Raw genomic sequence first — 26,159 nt, 5'->3', positions numbered from 1 at the left:
GTGACTCCACCACGACTCCTTAACACCGCATTGCGTGGTGGAGTCACGAACTTTGCTTCATTTGCGTGTCTGCACCACGCAAACAACCCCAATGTAAAGAGAATGAGGCTCCTTTGTCGTGGTGCACAAACACATTTCTACAACGTCCAGCATTGAGCTTTTATTCTATAAAACGTTTTAAAATCTACTTTATAGCTTGTAGTAACTCACGGGAGGCTTCTTTTATTTTATTTGTATTCATAATAAGTTTTATTTTTTGTCAGAATGTATTATGATGAATTAGTTACGAATTTCTGTTCTCAAAAAACAGTGCATTGTGTGAAATACAACTGTGATTTTTATTAAATTAGTTAGTTTTTAAGGAAGGCCAGAGCTTCAGCTGTGTCAAATAGATTGTTCCCTTTAGTTAACGTTTTTTAAAAGAACATTATATTCCGATTTGATCATGTCCCCTTTATTGTATTACGGAGAGCAATGTGAGCGTCCATTCCCATTGGATAACGCAGGATTTTACATCCGGAAGTAAGTATCCTCTTTACTGTCGATTGATTTTACAGTGATATCTGCACTACTCATCAAAAACACCAGATTATCCTTGTTGATTACACAACATTGATTGGTTTAAATTGTGTACAATGCTTTTGTAATTTTCCCCTTCGATTCGGAGAAACAAATATTGGTTCAGTTTAGGATGGCCGAAGACACTACACTACCCAGAATCCTCAGCTATCGTTCTGCTTTGCATCAAGCTCTGTGATTGGTTGACCTCCAACTGCATTCCATATGAAAAAAAACGTTTCGTAAAAGATAAAATCATACTTTATTCAGCAGTGCTTGCTTTACTCTTTGAAAGTCATCACATGAATGGATTGTAATAAATGGTTTGGGTGCATTAAATATTACACATCTGTCGTAGTTCTTTATTTATCTACAGAGATCGGGCTCAGAATAGACCGGAAACTATTCTTTTACCACTCTGTTTGAATTTCACAATAAAGTTAGTAGTAATAATTTGTTTTGATATTATTGTTTTTTATTAACTACTAGACCGCTGGGTCATGTTAAGACCATCTTTTCTGTGTTGCTGTGGGTTTTTTCCATCGTTTTTGTGTTACAAATATCAAAACAATAACAGAATATATCTGTCGTAAACTAAACCAGAAACAGCAGTATATTTTATTTTGTTAACACTGTAAACTTGACAGCTTTTGAACCCGCACCTCCTTCTTCTTCTTCTTTCGTGTAACGTCAGAGGGCTCTCCTCTCCTCTGCCTCTCTCTGGTACCTCATATCCTCTTTTATGAGTTCCAGTAGCTCATCTCTCCCTTTCCTCTTTCTCCCCTGTGATGGCCCTGGCTGGCTATTTGCATCCGCCTCCTGCTCCTCCACTTCCTGGTCACCCACTGCTGCACTTGGCTGTTTTGTGTCTTCTGGGATGGAGGGAATGAAGACAGGAGGTGTGATGGAGGGCCTCTGTCCCAATACCTCATCCATTTGGACAAACCACGGCCAAGAAGCAGCGGTGGATTTCCCACTGACTCTCTCCTGACCCTGGGTACTTGCAATCCTAAGGCAGAGTAAAACAATCATGGCAGTAAAATAACAACAGCAGCTAAACTAATATCGGCAAATGTGTTTATTAATGTCACGCACACACACACACACACACACACACACACACACACACACACACACACACACACACACACACACACACACACACACACACACACACACGCACGCACGCACGCACACACACACACACACACTCACACACACACACACACACACACACGCACTCACACACACACACACACACACACACACACACGCACTCACACACACACACACACACACACACACACACACACACACACACACACACACACACACAAAATCTGGAAAACTGACACTGCAAGACACATACAAATAATGAATAAAACATTTACTTAATGCTCAAAAAGATTGATTCTTGACAATAATAGTGTTCTAATCTTAACAGCTGTGATCATAACAGTTTATATTCTCCTTCTTCCCCTAAACCTGCCCAGATGATGTCCCACTGACCCCAGGTCAGCACCTCCAGGTCCAGCAGCACTGTGACCCCCCGCTCTGCTTTAATACACAATTAAACATTTTCTATGATCTATTTTTTGTATTAATAAAATTAAACTGAAGACAGTTGAATGACCTAGAGATACCCTATTATTCCACTGCTTATGTACACATGTTGTAAATGATGGTTATAAAACCTCAGTAAATGAAATGAACAATGTGTTTAACAATAACTATTTAATTTTGTATTTCCATCTTATCACAAAGTAGAGGTAAGAATATATCCATCCTAAACACTTGGAACACGGTAATAAAGAGATACAAAATAGGAAAACAGACAAAGATTTTGAGATGGATAACAAATGATAATAAATTCCAGCCGGGAAAAGAAGATGCAGGTTTTAAACGATGGGCCCGAGGGGGCATCACAGCAATATGTAGGATGGTGGAAAAAGGGGAAATGCAGAGTTTTCAATATCTAAGAGATAAGTTCGATCTGGAAAGGGGTGACCATTTTAGATACTTACAGGTGAGAGACTATTATATAAAAGAAATAAAAATGGATAAAAACACTAAACAAAATGGGGTAATTAAGGTAATGATTGAAGCATATGAAGGGAAGAAAGGCAGGGTGATTTCAGCTCTATATCAAGCTCTGTTGGAGAGTAGGGGGAATTCAACTCTATATATAAAAGAAAAGTGGGAGAAAGAACTCGGGATTGATATGACAGAGGAAGAATGGTATAATGTATGTAGAGTGCAGCATTCAACTACTGGGTCAAGGTATGGAGGGAATTTGGGTGGAAAAACATAATCAGATACTTCATAACCCCAAAGATAAAAGGGAGGTATGCCCCGGAACAGAACGCATGTTGGAGGCAATGCGGCGAGGTGGGGGCAGACCACACACACATTTTTTTTAAATGCCAAAAGATGAAGGGATACTGGGAGGAAGTATGGGGAGTATTGAAGGGGATATTAGGTTATGAGGTTCCTAAGACCGGCCTGATGTTATACTTGGGGAATCTGGTGCAGGAAAACACACAGGGTGGGGACAGATACCTGATTAAGGTGCTGCTGGCTGCAAGCAAGAAAACAATTACCAGAGCATGGTACAAAGCAGATCCACCTACAAAGGAGCAATGGCTGGGAGTAGTACAGGAAATATTTGATATGGAGAGATTCACACACATATTGAGGGTCCAGGAAGGGAAATTTGAGTCCAAATGGGAAAAATGGGTTGAATATAAAAGAAAAATGAACGACACCACAAATTGAGAATTGGAACCAGACCATGATGTTGCATTAAAATAGGATAGAAAGCTTCCATGTCACTGTTTGCTTGTTTTTATTATTATTTGTATTTTCTTTTTTCTTCTTCAATGGGTTTCTAATTCAAGTGTATACTGAACTATATGTGGTTTTGTATGATTATAAAAAGGTCAATAAAAAGTTAAGTGAAAAAAAAAAGAATATATCCATCCTCTCTCTGCAGTTTCATGTCTTCTATTATTATAACTTTCATCATTGAGACAGTGGAAATCAATCATGTACTTTAACATCACCAGCAGTAACACAAATATCAGCAAAAGTGTGTTTATCAAGTTGTTTATTTGTATTGTATGTGCAGCAAGTATATAGAAGCAGCTGTTTGGGGAATCAGACAGACTCAAGCTATAATCGTTAAATATCTATTAAAAGAAAAGACACATACAAAATCAAATAATAATAATAATAACAATAATAATAATAATAATAATAAGAAGAAGAATTTAATTGGTCAATTTAAACGGTAAGTAACGTTATTATGTCAGGTGCACCGTGCGCGTGACCTGTGCCGCTGCACGTTCGTCATCTGCAAGGTGCTTACACAGCAGTCAATGATGGAACTCAGAAAATGGTTAAAACAACCAGCCCTCATCGCCAGCAGTTAATATAACAGTTCAGATCATGGGGTCGGGGACATTACGTTACCCGCGGCCACTATCGTGGCCACTAACGCCCGACTCGCCGGCTTTGCCCGCCTCGCCCACAGAGGCGGAGCAGCCGCAGCCGTCTTCGTTGCCCCAAACATCGCCACACCTCGGCGGCCCGTAAGTGCCAGAGGACCTCGGCAAAACAGAGCCTGCCCAGGGATATTTAAAAAAGTACCCAACTCGCCTGTACAGTGGGGTAAGACGCTCATTTTGAAGCTCATGGTTTCAAAACAGAGATTGGCTGGAATATTCATGTAAAAAAGATGCCATCTTCTGCTATGCATGTAGACATTTCGGTTCAAGTAAGTCAGATGCCTTCACCACAACTGGCTACAACAACTGGCGCCATGCTCTTGCACGTGATAAGTGGCTGGGAAGGCATGAATCAAGCAAAGAGCACATAGATCCATAGATCTCTTCATGTTGCTCTCAAAGTGCACCAGATTGATGCTTTTAACTTCAATATTTAAAAAAAAAACTTCCTGGGGGAGCATGCCCCCAGACCCCCTTAGAGGAGGTGAGGACCCCCCTAGAGGGTCTTAGGTCCACTCCACACTTATAAAAATAGCACTTTACCACTGCACCCTCTCTAATCTCAGATGCACCCTGACTCATTTTGTTCTGGAGCCGGGCCTGTCTGAAACAAAGACACAAGTCTGTAGGAAGGCAGTAAGCAGAGGTCTGGGTGGAGGATGTTCCTGATTGGCGTTTTGCTTTCTTCAGCACCACGGGGTGTCCAGGTGGATGGCATCTCTGTCCTGATGATCCGCTGGGGTTAGGGGTCCTTCTCCAGCAGATCCATTTCTCCAGAAGTTTCCTAATTACAGAGAAAAACAAGACAAAAAGAAAAAAGTGAATTAATCATATTAAACACAGGGTTGCAAAAGTATTATTGCAAAATGTAACTAAGCATTTCAGACTAACAATCCCTCAAGGATAATTTTAAATGATGTACTGTTCTGGTTTTTAAAAAACTAAAGAGATGCAATGACAGTCACAGCTTGCATCCCTTTGACAGCACTGCACAAACTAACATTAAGCTGAAGGCTGCTGTCTATTTTTGATTGTCTTATTATTATGGGATTAGGATAAATTAAATACACTTTAACCTAAATAAAAGATGATCAAATCTGGTGAAAATATTTAAAATAGGCTTTCTTTTAGCCCTACCTCAAAGCAGCATGAGCTGAATACAAAGGTTGTAATGTTGTCCCAAAGTTTAATAAACAGTAAACCATTGCAACATGTCAGACAAATAAATACAGCTAACAGCAGCCACACGTCAGGGTAGCATTTTATAAATCCCACCGTACTGTAGGCTATACCAAGGGACCAATCTGTCTAAAAAAAGGTTTGAATACCAGTCTAAATGTTTTCACTTTGGTCTATTTATGTAATATAAAGTATAACTTATCTATAACAGAGCCAAGATCTCTGTATGACTTTAGTGAACTTCTGAATTGAATTAAAAATAAGTGTAAACAACAGTGCAGTACGTCCAGCTAGCTATAGTTAGCGTCACATATTTATCCGTATTATTTAAAGAAAATGTACGTTTTAATGCCCCTTGGGTTTGACGTGTGTGACGTTACTTTAAATTAACTAAGTTAAAACCCAATACTCACATTTATTAGTGATTCCTCCGCTTGCTGTTGCTTTTAAATCCACTCTCAAAGGAAACTGGCTTCCAAGCCAATATTTAAAGGATACTACGTTATCGAGTGCCGCCGAAGGACTGTTCCAATCTCCAGCATACTTGGAATTCCACCGAGGCCACGTCCTTGGTTTGGGGGTAATTTCGAGGCTGCACATGGGTAGACTTCGCGTCCTTCAAATCCCCACAATGCTATGGGCACGGACCAATTTCAAAAACCCTTGCGGAGAATGGCTGAACCGACGCAGCGCACATTTAAATGTAAGTATGTAGTGGCGTAGAACATGTGTTGGTAAATATATTACTTTGTTGCATTTGTTATCACCAAAAATGTGTTCCGTGAAAGTAAAGCAAGTTCATAATTAGATAGACATCGTGAGGGATTTATTTTCGGTACAGTTTATGTTGAAACCGTTAGAGAGAGTGGCACACTTGTTAGCCTGTTCCATTCTTCTTTGTTTTCTGATGCCGTGCCTTGGAAGTATACTTGCTTCGTTTCTGAAGGAAGTGACTTGGAAGAGCTACCAGGAAGGGAGTGGAGCCTGATGGGGACACTGGGAACAGAAGGTGAGGGGGTAAGAGCTACCAGGAAGGGAGTGGAGCCTGATGGGGACACAGGGAACAGAAGGTGAGGGGGTAAGAGCTACCAGGAAGGGAGTGGAGCCTGATGGGGACACTGGGAACAGAAGGTGAGGGGGTAAGAGCTACCAGGAAGGGAGTGGAGCCTGATGGGGACACTGGGAACAGAAGGTGAGGGGGTAAGAGCTACCAGGAAGGCCATTCTTAAGTATTTGAGTGAAACAGGATTGATTGGAATAATTTAAAAAAACGTAAACAACACAACGGTATAATTCCACAAGTGGTGATAGGATGATATGGTGATGCACCTCCTTGTACAGTAGGTGGCGGTATGCACCTTAAAGCTGTTTGCAATCCGCCAAAATCCGAGAGAAGAAGAAGAAGAAGAACCTGGATCCATGTGGCGTCTCGTCGCTACGGTTCTCTCTCTCTGTGTGTTCCTGAGAAAGTGTGTGTGAGCTCCAGCACTACTGATCCATCATCTCTGTGTCTGGATAAACCTCTGAATGAACTGTGTGCTCTTTTTTCTGGAGCGTTTACCTCGGACTATAGGAGCTAGCTTAGCATGCTAGCTGGAAACACGTTAGCAACACTAGTCAGATTGAGAGTTTGACGGAGAGAGAAACGGTGTGTTTAACGGAGTCTGCAGGGAAAGGTGATCTAGGAAACATGAGTAAAGTCCAAATGCTGCTGTCGTTGAAGAAGCAGCGACTCACTGCTGCTAATGAAGAGATATTTGCTCTGTTTGAACAAACAATAGCAGAGCTCGAGGAGGAGCTGTTTCTTTCCAAAGAGGAGAACAAGAGACTCCAGAAACTACTGGACGCTGTTTTACAGCCTCAGCTTCGGATCCACAGAACAGGTCTGTTCCCTTTACCCTTAATTAACACTTTACACTCTTCAGTAGCACTTTATTATCACATTAATAACACTTTAGACCCTTTAGCAGCACTTGCTGCAGGTAGTAAATCCTGAAGTAAAAGTACACCACACTGTGAAAATACTCCATCACAAGTTAAAGTACTGCATTCATATCTTATTTAAGTAAAAGTATGTAAGTATTATTAGACACATGTACTTTATTATAATAATTAAAATGTATTACGGAAGAGCAAACCTACCAAAATAAACGTATTTATAAAAATACATACTGTGTAGTGATCACTTATTAACACACTGAAACATAATTCACACATGGAACTACAGGTTGGGGGTATTGTTTCCGCACGGACATATACAGTGGGGCAAAAAAGTATTTAGTCAGCCACCAATTGAGCAAGTTCTCCCACTTAAAAAGATGAGAGAGGCCTGTAATTTTCATCCTAGGTATACCTCAACTATGAGAGACAAAAGGAGAAAAAAAAATCCAGAAAAATCACATTGTCTGATTGTTAAATAATTTATTTGCAAATTATGGTGGAAAATAAGTATTTGGTCAATAACAAAAGTTCATCTCAATACTTTGTTATATACCCTTTGTTGGCAATGACAGAGGTCAAACGTCTTCACACGGTTTTCACTCACTGTTGCTGGTATTTATTCCTCCATGCAGATCTCCTCTAGCCCTCCGCTATCACTGTGGACGTTTTTGTCCATATGGGTCATTTTTCACTTTTCATTTTGCAATAACTTTGGTTCTGTTGGTGCAAACGGCCTGCATCTTTGTAACAAGGCTATTTCCTCGATCTACTTTGGAATTCCAATTTCAATTTTTCAAATCGGTCTTTAATTCACTGTGCAACAAATCGACTACGCAAATTAGTCATTCGAGACAAAAATGTCCACTGCAAAATACTTTGATAAAAACATTATATTAAAAGGTTTTTTTCCCAACTTTTTTGGGTTCAATCTTTAAAGCAACTTCCGCCCTAATAGAAAATACCATCAGGATTTTAACTGTTTTAAATGCCATTTTGAATACATGAAACCGCTGTTTTTTTTCCATGATGAAAACAGAAAATGAGTTATTTTCCATAAAATACATATCTGGTGACTGGCTCTTTTTTTTATATAACAGTCTTGGATATGTCAAAGATTAGCAACAAAATTGATTTTTTTGCATTATTAGTTTTTGCACAGTCAGATTGAACAAAAAAGTTACATATTAGTCATTGAGGACAAAAATGTCCACTTCCAAAAACTGCTCTAAAATGACAACAGATTAATATTTTTTTTAACTTTTTGGGGTTAAATCTTTCAATCAACTTCAGCCCTGATAAAAAAGACCAAATATTCAATTATTTTCAGGATTTTAACCCTTTAACTGCCGGTTTGAAAACATGAATTCGCATTTTCTATTGTTGGGTTCAGAATTCCAGAAAAGACAGACAACTTCTAAGTTGAACTATTTATTGTAAAGAGAGCAAAATATATATTTTACTTGGCCAATGATTCATCACGTCTTTGGGAATCACAGGCAGCAAAGCTGTAATCTGTAACCACCAAATCTGTCAAGAGCCTCGAACCTCGTGCGACAATACATTTTATTACACAGGGCGTTGCCTTACATTTATGATTGGTCAAGACTAGCTGAAGAGATACCGCGGTTTAGACTTGGTTCTCTTTGGTTGGTGCGCAGACTCAGATAGAGTCTCTTCAGGGCTCGACATTAAGGACTGCCCGATGGCCCGGGGCCATCTAGTATTTAGCTCGGGCAATGAAGCCTCACCTGCTGGTTGCCCGATCGGGCAATCTATTATGCCAGTATCATGCAGCTCGCGGATCCAGTAATGAGTAACCCGACATTAAAACTAAACATATCTATAACTGGTTACGGTAGTTTGAGAGGTCATTAAAATAGCGTGTGATATTCTAACCTGAAGTGTGTGTTTTGTCCGCTCACCGCTGCATGTGATCATGTGATCATGCAGAGCTGCGTGTCGACTCGTCAGCAGCAGCTGATCTCTCTCTCCCGTCAGATTAGACTTCACTCTCGTTTATGTCCATATCGATCAGATCCAGCTAGTTCTAGCTAATGATATGACTACCTGCTTATTAACAGACACCTAAACAATAAGTGTCGCTATGCAACCGGGTGAGGCCACAAAGTATAGCGCAGCATTATGCATTTGTTTACATGCCCACCGGAACCCCGAGGCATTACCAACAGATCAACGCACAATCAACCCATCCAGGACATCTCTTTCTCCACATTAAGTGTTATACATTATAATTGACTATTCTTGTCTGTCACATACTCTTCTTGTCTGTCACATAAGTGGCGCAACTGAAGCGGTATTGCGCAAACGGGAACTCTGACGTCGCCATTTGGTGTGCTTCGCGGATGCGCTCGGCTCCTCTCGACTGCTGATCGGGTCTGCCCGGTCAGCTTCCGGATGAGGAAGCATTCGTTCGACCAACTTACAGTAGATAACATTACAAACATTTTTTAACAGGGGCCATAATAGTGTAAATAATGTTTGTTTTGGCAGTTACAACTGACAAAACATCTGGGAAGGCATTTGCCTTCATCAGATGGAAAGTGTCTTGACCAACAACTTAAGTATTTCTTATAGCTATGCAGGGCATGCAAGCGAGCAAACACAAACAAGAACAAACAAACAACTGAAATGAAGAATAAAATTGAAATTGTACAATATAATATTGTGGTGGTTCATCTTATAATTCAGTCTAGAGAATACACCACAAAGCATCTACAGTAAGACCTGCAAAAATATTTTCTTTTCTAGGGGGAGGCCCCCCAAACCCTTCGTGACATTTTTTTTTTTTTTTTTTTTTTTTTTTTATCACAGTCTTGGATATGTCAAAGATTTAGTGGTGCACGATAATTATCGGTCCGATATTAGGAATTATGACGTCATCCCGATAAACCCGACAAAAGTATTAATAGCCCCATAATATACAATATATGTTTTGGGTAAAAAAAAAAAGAAAAAAATACTGCGGTGTGGGTGGATTGGGATGAGGGGCGCTTGTTTTTCACTCGGCTCCTCCCGTTTTGCCAGTACTGTGGTATTAGTGGTTTAGGAAGAGGGGAGTCTTTCACAAATCCAGCGCTCCCTAACTCATGCCTGGCTGTGACGTAAATGGTGTGCGGCCGTGAAGCCAGGACAGGAAACAAACATGTCGTCGGTAGTATGGGACTATGTCAAAGTTTCAGAGTTAGATAGTTTTCTTGCTATCTGTATTAACAAATGCAATGCAGAAGTTCCACGAGGAGGGAAAAAGGCAACGAGCTATAATACTTCCAACCTGATGAGTCACCTGAAACATTGCCATCGCTACGATGGTGTGTTAAAGGCATACGAAGACGCCTGCGCTGCTAAACTAGCGGCAAATCCAAACCAGCTGCAAAGGCACCGGGGCTTTACCTATCCACGAGGCTTTTGAAAAAGGCAAGAAGTTTGCCAGAGACGAACCCATGGCTAAAACAAGGAAAAAACTACAGGTTCATTTAATATATATATATTACATTATTATCGGTTATCGGTATCGGTCTTGAGAAGCAGGAAGTTATCGGTAACATTTTGGTAAAACCTATTCAACATATTCCACTCATTTAAACATTGAAGGCTGGCCAACCGTCATGGTCCAGAAGTAACAGGAAATAAATGTTGAACTACAATTTAAGACCAAATCAAAATGTTTTGGCCACCATGATCACACCATGCTGGTAGGGCTGCTCATGTCATCTCTTAAACACCAGCCTGTTGACATGGTCTGGTTTCAGAGATGAGCGCAGGCAGGGGAACATATTGCCACCTGTACTGAAGACCCTCTCTGAAGAGGAGCTTGTGGCAGTGCTGCCTCACATGACACAGGACAAAAGAAAAGACTCTGAACCCTTTCTTTGCCATTATATAAAAATAGTGTTGCTACAAAATTATAAATTAGGCCTACCAATAAGACAACTCAGATCTGAAGCTACACAGGAATCTGCTGCAAAGAGCAATAAAAAACAACATTAAAAGAATCAAACCCTTTTTTTGTTGCATTTTATTAGAGTATAAAAAGAAATGCCTTTAAAATAGGATGTAAGCAACACTAGTTTCTTAACCTGAATTGATAATAGACTATAATCAATTTAAGTTTGCATTCTTATACCATTTTTTCTACAATAATCATAATGAATAAGTTCAAACTAAAACTTACAGCTGATTAATAACGGTATCTAACTTGAGTTTTTATTATATCAAAAACCTTTTGAAATGCGTCTGTTATTTTTACTGTCCCCCAAAGCGCGTCGGCAGCCTCCATGCTTCTTTCACAACTTCGCCGTCTTTGAAAGACTTCATGTGTTTCTCCAGAACGTGACTGACACGATGAGATGCTATGGTAGCAGCCTTGCTCTTGTTGTTGGGCCTGGTGAAAATGGACTGCTGTGCATTTAGCCGTCCTCTCAGGCCCCTCCCCTTTTGGGAGCGTAGGGCAGAATTAGGAGGGAGTTCCGTCTCGTAGCGTTTGTGCACTGTTTTGAAATGCCGCTCCTAAATTACCCTTCTTCAATAAAGCCACGCTCGCACTGCAGATGAGACAGATGGACTTTGAATTGGAATAAATAACAAAATAATCATCCTCCCACTCGGAGTGAACATTATATATTTTGGGCTTTTTTGATTCTGCCATAATTGCGGTCTTGTGTGTGTGCGGACGGTCACTCCTGTTGACACGGACAATGTCAGCTAAATAGTACCCACCAGCCACGCCCCGACACATGGGGTGACGCCAGCCAATCACAAAGCTTTGATGCGTTCAAGTGCATTATTCTGGCACAGGAAGATTATGTTATTAACGATAAAACTAAATATTGTTGGTCTATTTTTAGACAGATCTCGCGATCAACTGGGAATCTCCCCGCGACCCTTCTTTTTAACGAGTTGCTGCTCTTGTTCTGACATCTTCGCTTGCGCTGAACACTCACAACACATGTCACTCCCACGTGGCCGAGTGGTCTTTTAGGGAGGGGCGAAAGCGCACCCAGCAAAATAATCGTATTTTGTCAATTATGCTGTTTTCATAATCGTCGCAAGCCATAATCGTAATCGGGATTAAAATAGAATTAATTGCACAGCCCTATTTCATCTGACCTATGACATTCTCCCAATCCTCTTCTGGATCATCTAAATGCTCTCTAGCAAACTTCAGACCGGCCTGGACATGTACTGGCTTAAGCAGGGGGACACGTCTGGCACTGCAGGATTTGAGTCCCTGGCGGCGTAATGAGTTACTGATGGTAGCCTTTGTTACTTTGGTCCCAGCTCCAGTGGCGGCTGGTGGAAATTATGTTAGGTGGGGCTATTGTAATGGTGAATAAACCACACGGGGAACATTTTGAGAAATTACCCCTTAAATTAAATTGGCTACACTATTTCATCGTTGCTGTTGTATGATTGGTGTTTAGCTACGGTATTTAGCGTCTACAGCACCTCCGCTTTTAGGGTTGACGTAGACCCAAACTTCGCCCGGAGGTCCCCCGGTGTTGTTGTGGGAGCTGCTGCAGTAGCTAACGCTGCACTAGCAAAACAAACGCTTATTTCTTTTTCAAAAGGTGCAGCGGGCTTCAAACACGTTCCCCTCCACTGGTTTCAACCAAGCAATAAATTAGATGTTTTCCAACCAAATACGGTTGAACAGACAATTCCCATATTAGTTTGTAAGTAGATTAGAAGATACATGAGTTTCTGACTGCCGCAAGCTGAAGCTTGGTTGCTAGGTTACTAGCTGGGTGTTCTCCAATAAGGGGACGGGGGAAACAAAGTTAGTGATTACTGGTTCCATGTTGATTTATTTTTAATTCAAATTGTTGGGGGGAACTGAAAGGCTATTACCGTACTGGTTACTTTGCAGCCCGGACATTTCCCCCAAAACACATTTAGACGCTATCGCAACACAGAAGTACCTTTCAAATCCCATCATTTTTAAGACCTTCTAAATCATATTTAAGACCTTTCTTATTTTTTTGGTCATATTTAAGACCTTTTTAAGGCCTTACATTCAGATTCTCAAATTTAAGACTTTTTAAGACCCCGCGGGAACCCTGAGGAGACTAAATACGAACATTATATGCAGACACAGACGTGGTTCAGAAACACAGAAATATTAGAAAACAGACCATTAAGGCAAAACATCTAGTTAGATGGATGCTGTCAAAAGTGTGTGTGTGTGTGTGTGTGTGTGTGTGTGTGTGTGTGTGTGTGTGTGTGTGTGTGTGTGTGTGTGTGTGTGTGTGTGTGTGTGTGTGTGTGTGTGTGTGTGTGTGTGTGTGTGTGTGTGTGTGTGTGTGTGTGTGTGTGTGTGTGTGTGTGTGTGTGTGTGTGTGTGTGTGTGTGTGTGTGTGTGTGTGTGTGTGTGTGTGCTACCTGCGCTACCTGCGCTACCTGCATAAAGTCAAGTGCTCGGCGCAGTTGTGGTGAAATGTCGCTCCTCTGTTTTCATTTAAACAGCTCCTTATATCCGTTAGCACAGCTAGCTAGCACCAGATGCTAACAACAACAATACACGTAAGGTCTCTCTCTCGGTCGCTCGGGCCACACATACACACATCCTCCCGGTCCTCCCGATGGCCAGTCGGTGCCTGCCGGTGAGCTTGGAAGTGTGGTCTGCCACAAGTGGGCAGCAGGAGCGGGGCTGTCAGCATCAGCTTGTAGATGGTATTTTAAACTGGATGCGCTCTGAAACTACAGGGCGGCCGAGGACAAAAAATACACATGCGTTAATCGCGTTAAAATAATTAGTGCCGTTCATATTTTTTTTGCGTTAACTTGACATCCCTAAAGTTAATCAATCCATCATCAATCAATTATTGCCAACATGTATTTATAATATATTCTGTGTATATATATATATATATATATATATATATATATATATATATATATATACACACAGAATATATATATATATATTTTGAGAGAGATATACACTAGTTTTAGACGCAGTCAAACGTTTGGACACATCTTCTCTTTCAACGTTTTTTATTTATTTAAATTGGTTCTACTTTCTAGATTTATACTGAAGACATCAAAACTATAAAAGAACACATTAAAGGTGGGGTAGGTAATTTTGGAGAAACCAGCTCGAGGGCACTAGAATTTGAAAATACACAACCGGAAAAATCTGCCACTTCCTTACAGAGCCCCTCCTCCAGCACACACGAACGCGCACATTCAGGGCCGCCCCTTGTGAGATGAGGCCCCCACCCCCCCGAACAGAAAGGAGTGAAACATTTTTTTTTGGAAACAAAGTTGGCTACTTTTCAAATATAATTCCTGTTTATTATTATTATCAACAGTTACTTTTTTATGCAGTGAGGTAAATGGTAAATATGCATGTATGTCGTTCAGTATGCGTTTACAGGTGAATACGTCTGCATTTCCTGCCAAATACTAGCCTCAAAAATATTAAAATATAATTAATGCAAATAAACTACTTCTACTAATAATCATAATCAATTTAATAATATAAATACTATATTATATTATTATAATATAGTTGTAATATAGTCAAGACAAAACATGCTTATGACATGCTCAAAAACTGATATTTCTTAAATCTGTATTCAAATGTAGTTCCCTCTGTCAGCAATGTTTCAACAACTACATTTCTATCAGTATTTCTCTGTGTTGTGGTTGACATAATGATGACTGTTAGGAGTTAAGGGCAGAGGCTGAGCATCTCCGTCAGTCCGTCCGTCCGACTCAGGACGGACAACTTCTCATTTCAAAAAAGAAGAAGAAATCTAGATCGCAAAATAATTAAACAAGCGAGTGCCTGTTTTTCCTGGCCAAGGAGAGGTTCATTGAACACAACACGAGCGTAACGTGTCTTCACCATAGGTCTTCACGTGGTTATGTCTCGTCTGGAAGGTGTAACGGAGAGCATCGGAACGCTGCTCCAGCTCTTCAAATATTGCAGTACCCATAAGGAGCCGTACACATGCCGCAGTGTTTGCGTGGCTGTGTCTTGTAAGCACAGTGGCGATCTGTTGTTATTAGCATCTGGTTAGCTAGCTATGCTAACGAATCTAAAGAGCTTTTCTACAACCAGGTGGAAGAGAGCTCTCTCCTGAGAGGCTCAAATAACCTCAGCTCAGTGAGGTTAAGGCACACCTTGATATGATCATTATAGTTATTAATGAGACATTAGAGACTCAATTATTAACAGGTATAAATTACTATATGACTGTAACAAAAAAAAGTTGTTAAAAATAACAAGAATAGAGTTTGAAAGCGGAGTGATTTGTAAAATATCCCAAAAGAAAAATCTGTCATTGTCAGATGGTATATTACGCTGTTTTTGTTCTGCTTCGAATAGTGCTCTCTTTTTTCACCATAGCTGTGTTTGCATCACTGCAACTAGACAGACAGTTTATCACTCTTCCTCCTGTACATTAGCAGATAAAAGGCATAACAGACTTGAATGAATGTTAAATAAAGAATGCTGGAAATAACTGCATCTCCATTAGCCTATATGCTCTGCAGAGACTGCCTTCTTCATGTCGTGAATTGCAGCTGATGTTTTAATATGGCAATTGGCAATTTGACTTACACAACATTCGCAAGTTGTACATTTGACTCATACAATAACCCACCTTCGAGTGATGCTGTAGTTTCTTCATGTTTTGTTTTGTTTCCCTCTTGCTTACGCCGGACTGAAACTGTCTTTTCACCGTCATCTCTTCACCTGCACTAGTGGCCGTATCCAAGCCGTGATTGGTCAGATGTCGATTCAATGCAACGGTGTCGGGTTACAGACGTGCTCCCCTTGTCACCTCTCTCTCACTCTTGCCGGGGGGTGCGCGGAGAACTGAGCAGAGAACTGTGCACAGGAGCTGAGGCCCTCTGGGCGGGGCCCCCTGTGCAAGGCGGGGCCCCATGCAGCCTGCGTGATTGGCCTGTAGGGAGGGGCGGCCCTGCGCACATGACCAATGAAGGCACGAGATAAGTTTGTGCACAGATGGAAGGCTGACAGGCAGGTAGGCCATCCAGTTACTTTAGCCGGCTCAGATGATTGGTCGTGCTTTTTACAGCGCCACGGCTTCCACAGATGACATTTTTTAATGGATTTTTTGTCAAAGCACTTCAGATATTCATTGCTATCGGGCTGTTAAGAGCATTCCATGGAATATAACAAAAAGTGTATCTCGAGCCGGTTTCTCAGACTTACCTACCCCACCTTTAACTAGAATTATCTAGTTAACAAAAAAGTGTTAACAAATCCAGAATATGATTTATATTTTGCTGGCTACTGCAGAATGCTGTGGTAGCCATGCTGGTTAAGGGTGCCTTGAACTCTGAATAAATCACCATCAGTGACACCAGCAAAGCCCCCCCCCTCCACCACCATCTCACCCCCTCCTCCATGCTTCACGGTAGGAACCACTCATGCAGAAACCTTCCGCTCCCCTTTTCTGCATCTCACAAAGACACGGACGTTGGAAACTAAAAATCTCTCATTTGGACCCATCAGATTTCCACTGTCTAATGTCAAATCCTTGTGTTTCTTGGCCCAAACAATTATAACAATTCTCTTCTTCTTGTTGTTCATCCTCAGTAGTTGATCTTTGCAGCAATTGGACCTTGAAGGCCTGATTCACGCAGTCTCCTCTGAACAGTGGATGTTGAGATTGTCTGCTACTTGAGCTCTGTGATCATTTGTGTGGGCTCTAATCTGAGGTGCTTTAATTTGCGGTTTCTGAGGCTGGTAACTCTGATGTGTTTATCCTCTGAGCAGAGGTAACTCTGCCTCTTCCTTTCCCGGGGGGGTCCTCATGAGAACCAGTCTCATCATAGCGTTCCATGGTTTTTGCGACTGCACTTGAGGATACATTCAACGTTCTCGACATTTTCCGGATCGACTGGCCTTCATTTCTTAAAGTGATGATGGACGGTCGCTTCTCTTTACTGAGTTGATTGGTTCTTGCTATAATATGGATTACAACAGCAGTCATATAGGGCTTTCCACTGTGCACTAACTCTACCTCTGCACAACACAACTGATGGTCTCAAACACATTCAGAAGGCAAGTCATTCCACACATTGACTCTTGACAAGGAACACCTGTTAATAGAAAACCATTCCAGGTGACGACCTCATGAAGCTGACTGAGAGAAGCCAAGAGTGTGCAAAGCTGTCATCAAGGCATAAGGGGCTACTTTGAAGAATCTAAAAATAAAAATCATATTCTTGATTTTTTAACACTTTTTTGTTAACTAGATAATTCCATATGTGTTCTTTCATAGTTTTGATGTCTTCAGTGTTAATCTACAAAGTAGAAACAAATTAAAATATACAAAAAAAACATTGAATGAGAAGGTGTCCAAACTTTTGACTGGTACTGTATATAAAAAACACATATTTGAACATTTAGCAGGTTCCCTCATCTATAATCATTTATACAAGCGCAACTTTGAACATGTACAGCAGTAAAATGCAACATACAAAATAATCAAGAAACAACATAAATTAAACACTGACAGGGAACGTTTTACTGCACCATCATTACTGTTACATAGGAAGGTGCCGTCAAATGTTCTGTTAATACTTGCATACTTTTACTTAAAGAAGGTTTGAATGCAGTATTTTAATTTGTAACAGAGCATTTTGATTCTTTACTGTAGGCGTAGTGTATCTGTGAACGATCCCAAATACAATTCATTGTTCACATTGCGGCTAGTGCTACGCCAGAAGAAAAAACCCTTTTACATTTTTAACTGGAAGTGGAAAGGGGCTGGGCTACATGAGGTGACTTGAGCCAACACAAATACACAATAGGTGGGACTAAGAAAGATAATGTGAAAATATAAAAACAAAGGCATTAATTAGGGCTGCAAAATGTCCCCCATTGTAATGGTGATGAGATTTTTAAATGCTAACACTTAACAGTTTGTTCTGACTGTGTTTCCTGTTTCCTGTAGATGTCCAGCAGCTGGTGGTGGTTAAAGAAGAGCTTCTCCCTGACCAGCAGGAGTGGAGCACCAGTCTGGACCAGGAGGACACAGAGCCCCCCCCACACATTAAGCAGGAACAGGAAGGAGAGCAGCTTCAGGAGCTGGAGGAAGCTGATATCACCAAGTCCACTTTCACTCCTGACCCTGTGAAGAGTGAAGATGATGAAGAGAAACCTCAGTCCTCTCAGCCTCATCAAAGAGAAACTGAACACATGGAAACAGAAGCTGATGGAGAGGACTGTCGAGGACCAGAACCAGCCAGGAACTCAGATCCAGAGAGCAGTTCACAACCAAAGACTGAGGACGACACTGAAGACTCTTCTGAACCTGACACTGAAGACTCTTCTGAACCTGACACTGAAGACAGTGCTGATTGGACAGAGACCAGAGAACCTGCCTCAGGCTCAAACTCACTGAAAAATAGACATGAATCTGTCAGTGATCCACAACGTAGTGCTGAAAAGAAACCATTCAGCTGTTCAGTCTGTGAGAAAGCTTTTTCAAAACGTGGAAGTTTAAAGGACCACATGCTAATCCACACAGGAGAGAAACCATTCAGCTGCTCAGTCTGTAAGAAAGCTTTTCCACAGAATGGAAATTTAAAGACACACATGAGAATCCACACAGGAGAGAAACCATTCAGCTGCTCAGTCTGTAAGAAAGCTTTTTCACATTGTGGAAGCTTAAATTCACACATGAGAATCCACACAGGAGAGATACTACACAGCTGCTCAGTCTGTAAGAAAGCTTTTTCACATAGTGGAAGCTTAAATTCACACATGAGAATCCACACAGGAGAGAAACCACACAGCTGCTCAGTCTGTAAGAAAGCTTTTTCACATTGTGGAAGCTTAAATTTACACATGAGAATCCACACAGGAGAGATACTACACAGCTGCTCAGTCTGTAAGAAAGCTTTTTCACGGAGTGGACATTTAAAGAGACACATGAGAACCCACACAGGAGAGAAACCACACAGCTGCTCAGTCTGTAAGAAAGTTTTTTCACGGAGTGGAAGTTTAAAGTCACACATGAGAGTCCACACAGGAGAGAAACCACACAGCTGCTCAGTCTGTAAGAAAGCTTTTTCACATAGTCTAAGTTTAAAGGACCACATGAGAATCCACACAGGAGAGATACCACACAGCTGCTCAGTCTGTAAGAAAGCTTTTTCACGGAGTGGAAGTTTAAAGTCACACATGAGAGTCCACAAAGGAGAGGAAAAATAGATCTGCAAAGCTGGTGACAAAATATTTAAATGGCGTAATCATTTAAAAAGACCAAGTGTGTTGGTAAGGGAATACATTTGTCTATTTTGTATCCTAATGCCGTTATATGTAATACGTTACTCCCTAAGCCTGTTTTCACCCACCTGCAACCAATTCGCTAATAATCACAAATGTTCATTTCTTCGACCCCTTGACTCGACTATTTCTTGTTTAATAATCGTTACATCTCCTCAGGACCAAGTTCCTGTGTCCTGCCTTTGACCTGCTGATCATCTCCTGCTCATTTAAGGTGGACTCACCTTTGCAAGGGACCAGCTAGTCTTAGTGTCTTAATGCTAACGTTTTGTAAAGTGATGCTAGACCAACGACGTGCTGTTGGGTTGTGTGCTCTCTGCAGGACGGTGTCTGTACTCAAAGATTGTTTATGAAATGAGAGCTTCACTCTATTTTTGTTGTCTAAACAACGCCAACAGAGCGAAACGTCGTCTTTCCAGCAGATGGCATACATGTTACATCATGCAGTTCAACTGTCATCCACATATTAGAGATTCAAAACAGCAATGTGTGAGATAAGGCTAGTAATTGACTATTTCAACAGAATGTGAAGAAGTTACAGTCTTGAGGCCATGTCCAATATGTTTGTGTTTTGTTTGATTAAATCTACTGAAATGAGCATTCAATGACTCAATTATTCTGAATTACTGTCATTACATCATGGGTTTGCATTGCAATATTAGAACGCATAAAAACCAACTTTATTTCTTCCAAGTTGCGGGTGTTCATTGTTTAGAAGTCCGCTCTGTTTCATCCAAGCTTCCACTGCGTGCTACGATAAAGCTGAAAGTATCTGTTGTGTGCTTTACCTGCTCCAGTAACACAAGTGTAATTCAGTCCATGTCAGGTCCTCAGTGATGAGTCCATGTCAGGTCTTCACTGATGAGTCCATGTCAGATCCTCAGTGAAGAGTCCATGTCAGGTCCTCTGTGACGAGTCCATGTCAGGTCTTCAGTGATGAGTCCATGTCAGGTCCTCTGTGACGAGTCCATGTCAGGTCCTCAGTGATGAGTTCATGTCAGGTCCTCTGTGACGAGTCCATGTCAGGTCTTCAGTGATGAGTCCATGTCAGGTCTTCAGTGAAGAGTCCATGTCAGGTCCTCTGTGACGAGTCCATGTCAGGTCTTCAGTGATGAGTCCATGTCAGGTCCTCAGTGAAGAGTCCATGTCAGGTCCTCAGTGATGTGGACACCGAGGAACCTCAAGCTGCTGACTGTCCACCGTAGTCCCATTGATGGCGATGGGGGCGTGTCCCTCTCTCTGCTGCTTCCTGTAGTCCACAATCAGCTCCTTGGTTTTGATGACGTTGAGATGGAGGTTGTTATCCTGGCACCAAGATGTCAGGTTTTTGACCTACTCTCTGTACACCGTCGGTGATAAGGCCGATGACGGTCGTGTCGTCAGCGAACTTCAGACCATTTACATGTAAAACACAAAGAAAACATGGAATTTTACTTTGCAAAAGCCAAAGTTTACATTAACTGTCAGATGTTTTGTAGGAAAAAAATCACAAATATATATATTTATATATACAATATATTATTGAAAATAGTAATATACATCACAAATATAAAAACATTAAATAAAATATATTATATATAGCAGAATAGACCGGCAATGAAACATTTCAACAATAGCCAACATTTTCCCAACATTTTGTTCAAAAGATAACAATTATAAACACTAAAGAAATCTACCAGTTATGTGTGTGTGTGTGTGTACATGACTGTGTGTGTGTGTTTCTACTCTCTCCATTCAAAGTCAGCGACATTTGTAATTAATGAATGCACCTTTATCGAGTGCTGTTTTTAGTCCTTCCTCTCCACTTTAGTCCCCTTGTCCGGATTGATCTTGAATAGGCACCTGTTAAGAAAGAAGTACACTTACATTTAGTGTTTAATTACAAATCCTGTGGATGATACAGCCATTAATTGTCTTTACAGTTATACAGCTTGAAGTCAAAGGGCAATGCTACTCTTCAATGTACTTTTCATGAACTGTTATGATCATATCTGTACATTTAAAGCATTGGTTTGAATAGAGTTTTGTTCTATAAAGTCATCACTATCACACTGGACAGTATCGCAGCAGGTCTGTAAACAGGAGCAAGCGGTCACTTGAAGATCATTTGAATGTGGGTAGCTACAAGGGCCATCTTGAGAGGTGTGTGTGTAACTGGGGCAGATGAGGTGCGTGTCAGTAGCAGAGTGAGCGGTGTAAAAGCATCGTAGTTAACCGAAAGAAGTTTGAATGTGTTTGTTCACTGCAATAATACCAGGTTCCGGTGCCCATCCCATTTCGGTGCAAGAAATAGTTGCGTCTTCCTCGTCAGATTCCATTGTCATCAGGTGCTGACACTCACGCTAAGCTTTTACTTAGTGGTAGAAGTACAATCTTCTAATTAGACTTGTGTGTTTCTCTGTTATAGAGCACACACATACACTAAACCTGCTCCATGGCTGTATTACTGTGCTGTTGTGTTGATGTTAATAAGTTAAGAGGAGCCAAAGCACACCACTGCAAAGGAAAGGGGTACGCTGAATTTACAACCCAAGATAAAACGAGAGCATAATGTTAAACAGAATGCAGCACAATAATCTTTTTATCTTGATTATCTTGTATTGTCAGGAGCACTTATCGTGTGTCAGAAATGTGCACAATCCTCTACTCTGTGGTTTAAGATGGAATTACTTAATAATCACAGTTCAAGTCTTACCTCTGCAAGAACTCCAGGGTAGCTCCCAGTTCTGAGCGATAACTGATGTTGAGGCAGTAATATGCTGCAAACATCAGCATCAGGGCGTCGACAACATTCAGGACACTGCCACTGACGATGGTCTGGTCCTCTGCTATCATGTAGTGTCCAGCTGTGAGGGGAGAACTCCCTGAAGGTGCACAAAGGAAAAAGTCACAAAACATTTATGAATCCAAAAAATATTTAGTGCAGATTGTTGTTGTTGTTTACTGGTGATCGTATGGCCAATTGTATTTTAGGAGTGATCAGCTCCTGCAGCTTTCTTTTCTTTCTTAAGTGTTTCCTAATGTTAACAGTGTAGAAAATGTCAGTTTGGGTGTTTTAAGCGGGGGTTTATAAGGTACAGTACTTATCTATAGTCAGTGTATTACCGAGAGTAGATGATTGGCGGCAGGGGCAGACTGGGAAACGGTGGACCTCTGTCGCCTGTCAGCGCAACTTCAATGAAGCCGTTTAAAAACAGCGAACCGACCCGGCCGTTTGGTGATTCTACAGATGGCCAGTCCGCCCCTGACGGTACCGAAGTGGACCGAGCGGCCCATCGGGATTTGTCCCGAACGTCCCAATGGCCAGTCCGCCACTGATGGCCGGTATGCCTCGAGCTTGGAGATGCAGACAGGAGCAACCACCTGGAAGCAAAGCAATGTACTGCTCTGGACAGGGTCAGCAGAAAAACATTTGTTAGCAACCCCTTGATGATTTCCATATCCTTTCACTGTTTGCATAGCAATACCACATAGGACATTGAGAATTGATAAAACTTGTAATATGGCAAGAAATCTTACTTGAGGATCTCTGGCTGCTGTTTATTCTTGGTAGTTTGCAATTACTGGTACTGCAGCTAACAGCTGAGGGGAAAAAAGAGACACAAGTTTGCACATGCGTGAGCAAAAATAACTTAAATAACACAGCAGCAGCTTTAAGTACAGTAATACCAATTCAGGTACTTAGAGTTCTTCTACTCTTACGGCCCGTCCACACACAGGCATGAAAAAAATCTTAAAAGATCTTGATGCTGGGCGTGTCTGAAGCTTGGCAATTTTTTGCGAGCAACGCGACCAACAACCAATCACATGAATCTCCCGCCCCCGACATACAAAGCAATAGCAATGTTAAAACGAAGTAAACTGGATATAAACTCTCCAAACAGGCGAAAACCTACCAGTTTCACCCACTGTCTCTGCCACCTCCCTCCATGCCTGGTTCCTCCGGTTTGTATCCCGGTAAATAGTCCTGCTCGTAAAGAACCGGGTGATTTGCTACCGTAATTTCTCGTTTGGAATATGAGGAAATGAACTGCGGTCTGGCTCTCCCAGCTTTCACGCGGTTTGATTGGCTAGCGCTTGCACTCACGGGATTTGTATAAACGGGATTTGATTGGCTGATGCCAGCTTCGCAAGCATCGGGAGCATCAAAAGTTGAACATTGCTCAACTTTTGATGCTCACAATGCTTGCAAAGCCATGCTCCGCTCCCCACAATGCAGTTCGGCGAAGATTACAAATCTTCTACGTCACCCCATTCAAGTGAATGGGCGAAGCTTTGAAAGATTTTTTTCATGCCTGTGTGTGGACGGGCCATTATTCAAGTACAAGATCTGAGAACTTCTCCCACCTCTGTTTATAGCCTTAACATAGGTTCTAAAAGATATGGATAATGTGCATTGTGTGTAACATTATGCCCACGAAAGAATCAATTATAAAACTAAGAATTGAGCTAACATTAGGAGTTAGTGACAATGTATGCTAGTTAGCTAGCTAAACTATTTATTAAATAATATTGCGAAAAAGTAACTCTGAAACATTCACTGCACATCACGCTCAGCCACTCGAGCACGCATATTGCGCATCATTAAAAAAAATCGCCCTGCAGTAATGATGGCATAGAACAGCTCACTTTCAAAGCATGGTAGCTAGCTGCTACGTAGCTAGCTAGCTGCTACCTAGCTATGGTAACGTTACGTTAGCTAACATTACTTTGTTTTCGGTCGTTAAACAACATGTATACCAAAGCTAGGACTTTGAGGTTTGCAGTGTTTTAAAACTTGAGTGTTTTGAATCCGTTGATAAATAGTTTTTACCGTTACCTAGTCTCAAAGTGCTGATTTCTCTCCTTTGGGCGCGCCACGTGCCGTGCCCTTCACCTCCTCCGTGCTAAGTTAACTCCGTAGTATCAGTGCCTTTGCGCATGCGCTCTGTCTGCCTCAGCGCATGATGGGTGCGTGCAGCAGAAGTCTCGTCTCTGATTGGCTGCAAATCGATTGCCATGAAAATCCTTTGATGAACATCCAATCCTTGTATTATTTTAAGAATTGGTAACACCACACCATAAAGATTAATTTAAAAGTAAAAAATGGGGTGCAAACTATTAACATTGCTATTATAATTGTTTAATTCTTTGGATGTTATTTTCTAAATTTACAAAATGACAATGTAACTAGTTGATAAATAATAAAACAAACACTGAAGGCCTTCCAAAGACACAAACAAAATATGTTATAAGACTTCTTTATTGTCAGTTTATTCTTTTTAAATTGAGAATAGAGAACACTGATAACTAATGTTGGTGCACATTTATATGTTTGATTATGATCAGGAATATCCCATCTGTACTTTGCAGTCCTGTCCCAAGTACAAGTTAAGTATTAATCAACGTGTACATTTAGTTTACTATCATTTGTAGTCATGCATAGTACTGCCTTCCTGATTGCTTTATTTTTGAGACACCTATTCTGCACCTACCTGGGTTTTAAGAGAGTCCAATACCCTATGTGACTGTTCAGTCTCATAAAACATGCTCAATTTACTTTTTGAAAACACAAGCTCACAATAAAGTCAGATGGGAGATCTACAGAAGCAAAGTGTGATAGACAAAGATGCATTCCTATATGAAACAAACAGAAAGGAAAACGTTGTTGTTCCACGAGGCAGTTGTAGCCATAGCAAATGGACTAACCTTCAACCTTCAACTACCTGCTGCCTGAAATCCCTGTGACATCACTGCAGATTGTTGTAACCAACTAGCTGTGTGGGACATTATCACAATACATATTTAAGTTAATTGACTTGGATTGTAAAGGTCTTTCGCTGTTGTTACTAGCTTTGTCAACATGCTTTGGTGAAGGCCTGTTCTTTCAATATGATGGATATTATTAGACGTCCACAAGGACAACATAGGTTGTTTGTTTTACTGTAATTGCAATGCTAATACCAATTGAGCATAGTGGTAGCACTAACTGCTAACAAGGTTTTGATATTCAGAGTCTGGCTGTTAGTGCTTGCTAGCACGTTATGCTATGGGCTTGATTGTACATGCTAGTGTGATAAGGCCTATGGAAGATGCTAATGTTATTTAACTTCTAGATCCTTCCATTTTTCACTTACAGTGAAACTCAATATGTTTTTTGCATACTGTCTGCCAATCACTCTGTTTTTTAAATATTGAGTTAAAGGTGGGGTAGGTAAGTTTGAGAAACCGGCTCGAGATACACTTTTTGTTATGTTCCATGGAATGCTCTTAACATCCTGATAGCAATGAATATCTTAAGTGCTTTGACAATAAATACATAGAAAAATGTCATCTGTGGAAGCCGTTGTTCCGTTTAATCCTGTATGATCCAATCCAACCTGATCTCACCAGAATGCGTGACTCCACCACGACTCCTTAACACCGCATTGCGTGGTGGAGTCACGAACTTTGCTTCATTTGCGTGTCTGCACCACGCAAACAACCCCAATGTAAATTGAATGAGGCTCCTTTGTCGTGGTGCACAAACACATTTCTACAACGTCCAGCATTGAGCTTTTATTCTATAAAACGTTTTAAAATCTACTTTATAGCTTGTAGTAACTCACGGGAGGCTTCTTTTATTTTATTTGTATTCATAATAAGTTTTATTTTTTGTCAGAATGTATTATGATGAATTAGTTACGAATTTCTGTTCTCAAAAA

The 26,159-nt window shown here is 41.0% G+C and overlaps 1 protein-coding gene and 2 long non-coding RNA genes across 7 annotated transcripts in view; 1 reads left to right on the top strand and 2 right to left on the bottom strand.

The window, feature by feature from the left end:
• Positions 1-20,074, top strand: part of LOC307047117 (uncharacterized protein) — a 33,843-nt gene extending 13,769 nt beyond the window's left edge. Inside the window, exons 2-3 of one of the 5 annotated variants that reach the window (XR_013810338.1) lie at positions 1,455-1,555; positions 2,052-3,080. Coding sequence is in view for 2 of the 5 variants with exons in the window: in XM_079693866.1 (XP_079549992.1) it covers positions 6,934-7,126; positions 18,140-19,401 (1,455 nt within the window). In the remaining 3 variants the exon portion in view is untranslated. Of the gene's footprint in view, positions 1-1,450; positions 1,556-2,051; positions 3,081-5,204; positions 7,127-18,139 lie in introns of those variants that run through there. The other 4 variants (XR_013810340.1, XM_079693866.1, XR_013810339.1 and 1 more) reach the window with 4 other exon arrangements.
• LOC307047121 lies at positions 1,260-20,390 on the bottom strand. The gene is made up of 3 exons (XR_013810344.1): positions 20,265-20,390; positions 13,602-18,316; positions 1,260-1,567 (listed from the first exon to the last, which is right to left on the bottom strand). It is a non-coding gene; the product is annotated as an uncharacterized lncRNA (long non-coding RNA).
• A 33-nt stretch (positions 20,391-20,423) lies between these two features.
• On the bottom strand, positions 20,424-24,540 carry LOC307047119. The gene is made up of 6 exons (XR_013810341.1): positions 24,296-24,540; positions 22,996-23,058; positions 22,582-22,863; positions 22,172-22,340; positions 21,246-21,318; positions 20,424-20,863 (listed from the first exon to the last, which is right to left on the bottom strand). It is a non-coding gene; the product is annotated as an uncharacterized lncRNA (long non-coding RNA).
• Positions 24,541-26,159: the final 1,619 nt, after the last annotated feature.

Source organism: Notothenia rossii (assembly GCF_949606895.1).
Source record: "Notothenia rossii genome assembly, chromosome: 7".
Taxonomy (NCBI): Eukaryota; Metazoa; Chordata; class Actinopteri; order Perciformes; family Nototheniidae; genus Notothenia; species Notothenia rossii.
Note: the sequence above shows the minus strand (reverse complement) of the source record. Positions and strands in the feature narration are given on the sequence as shown.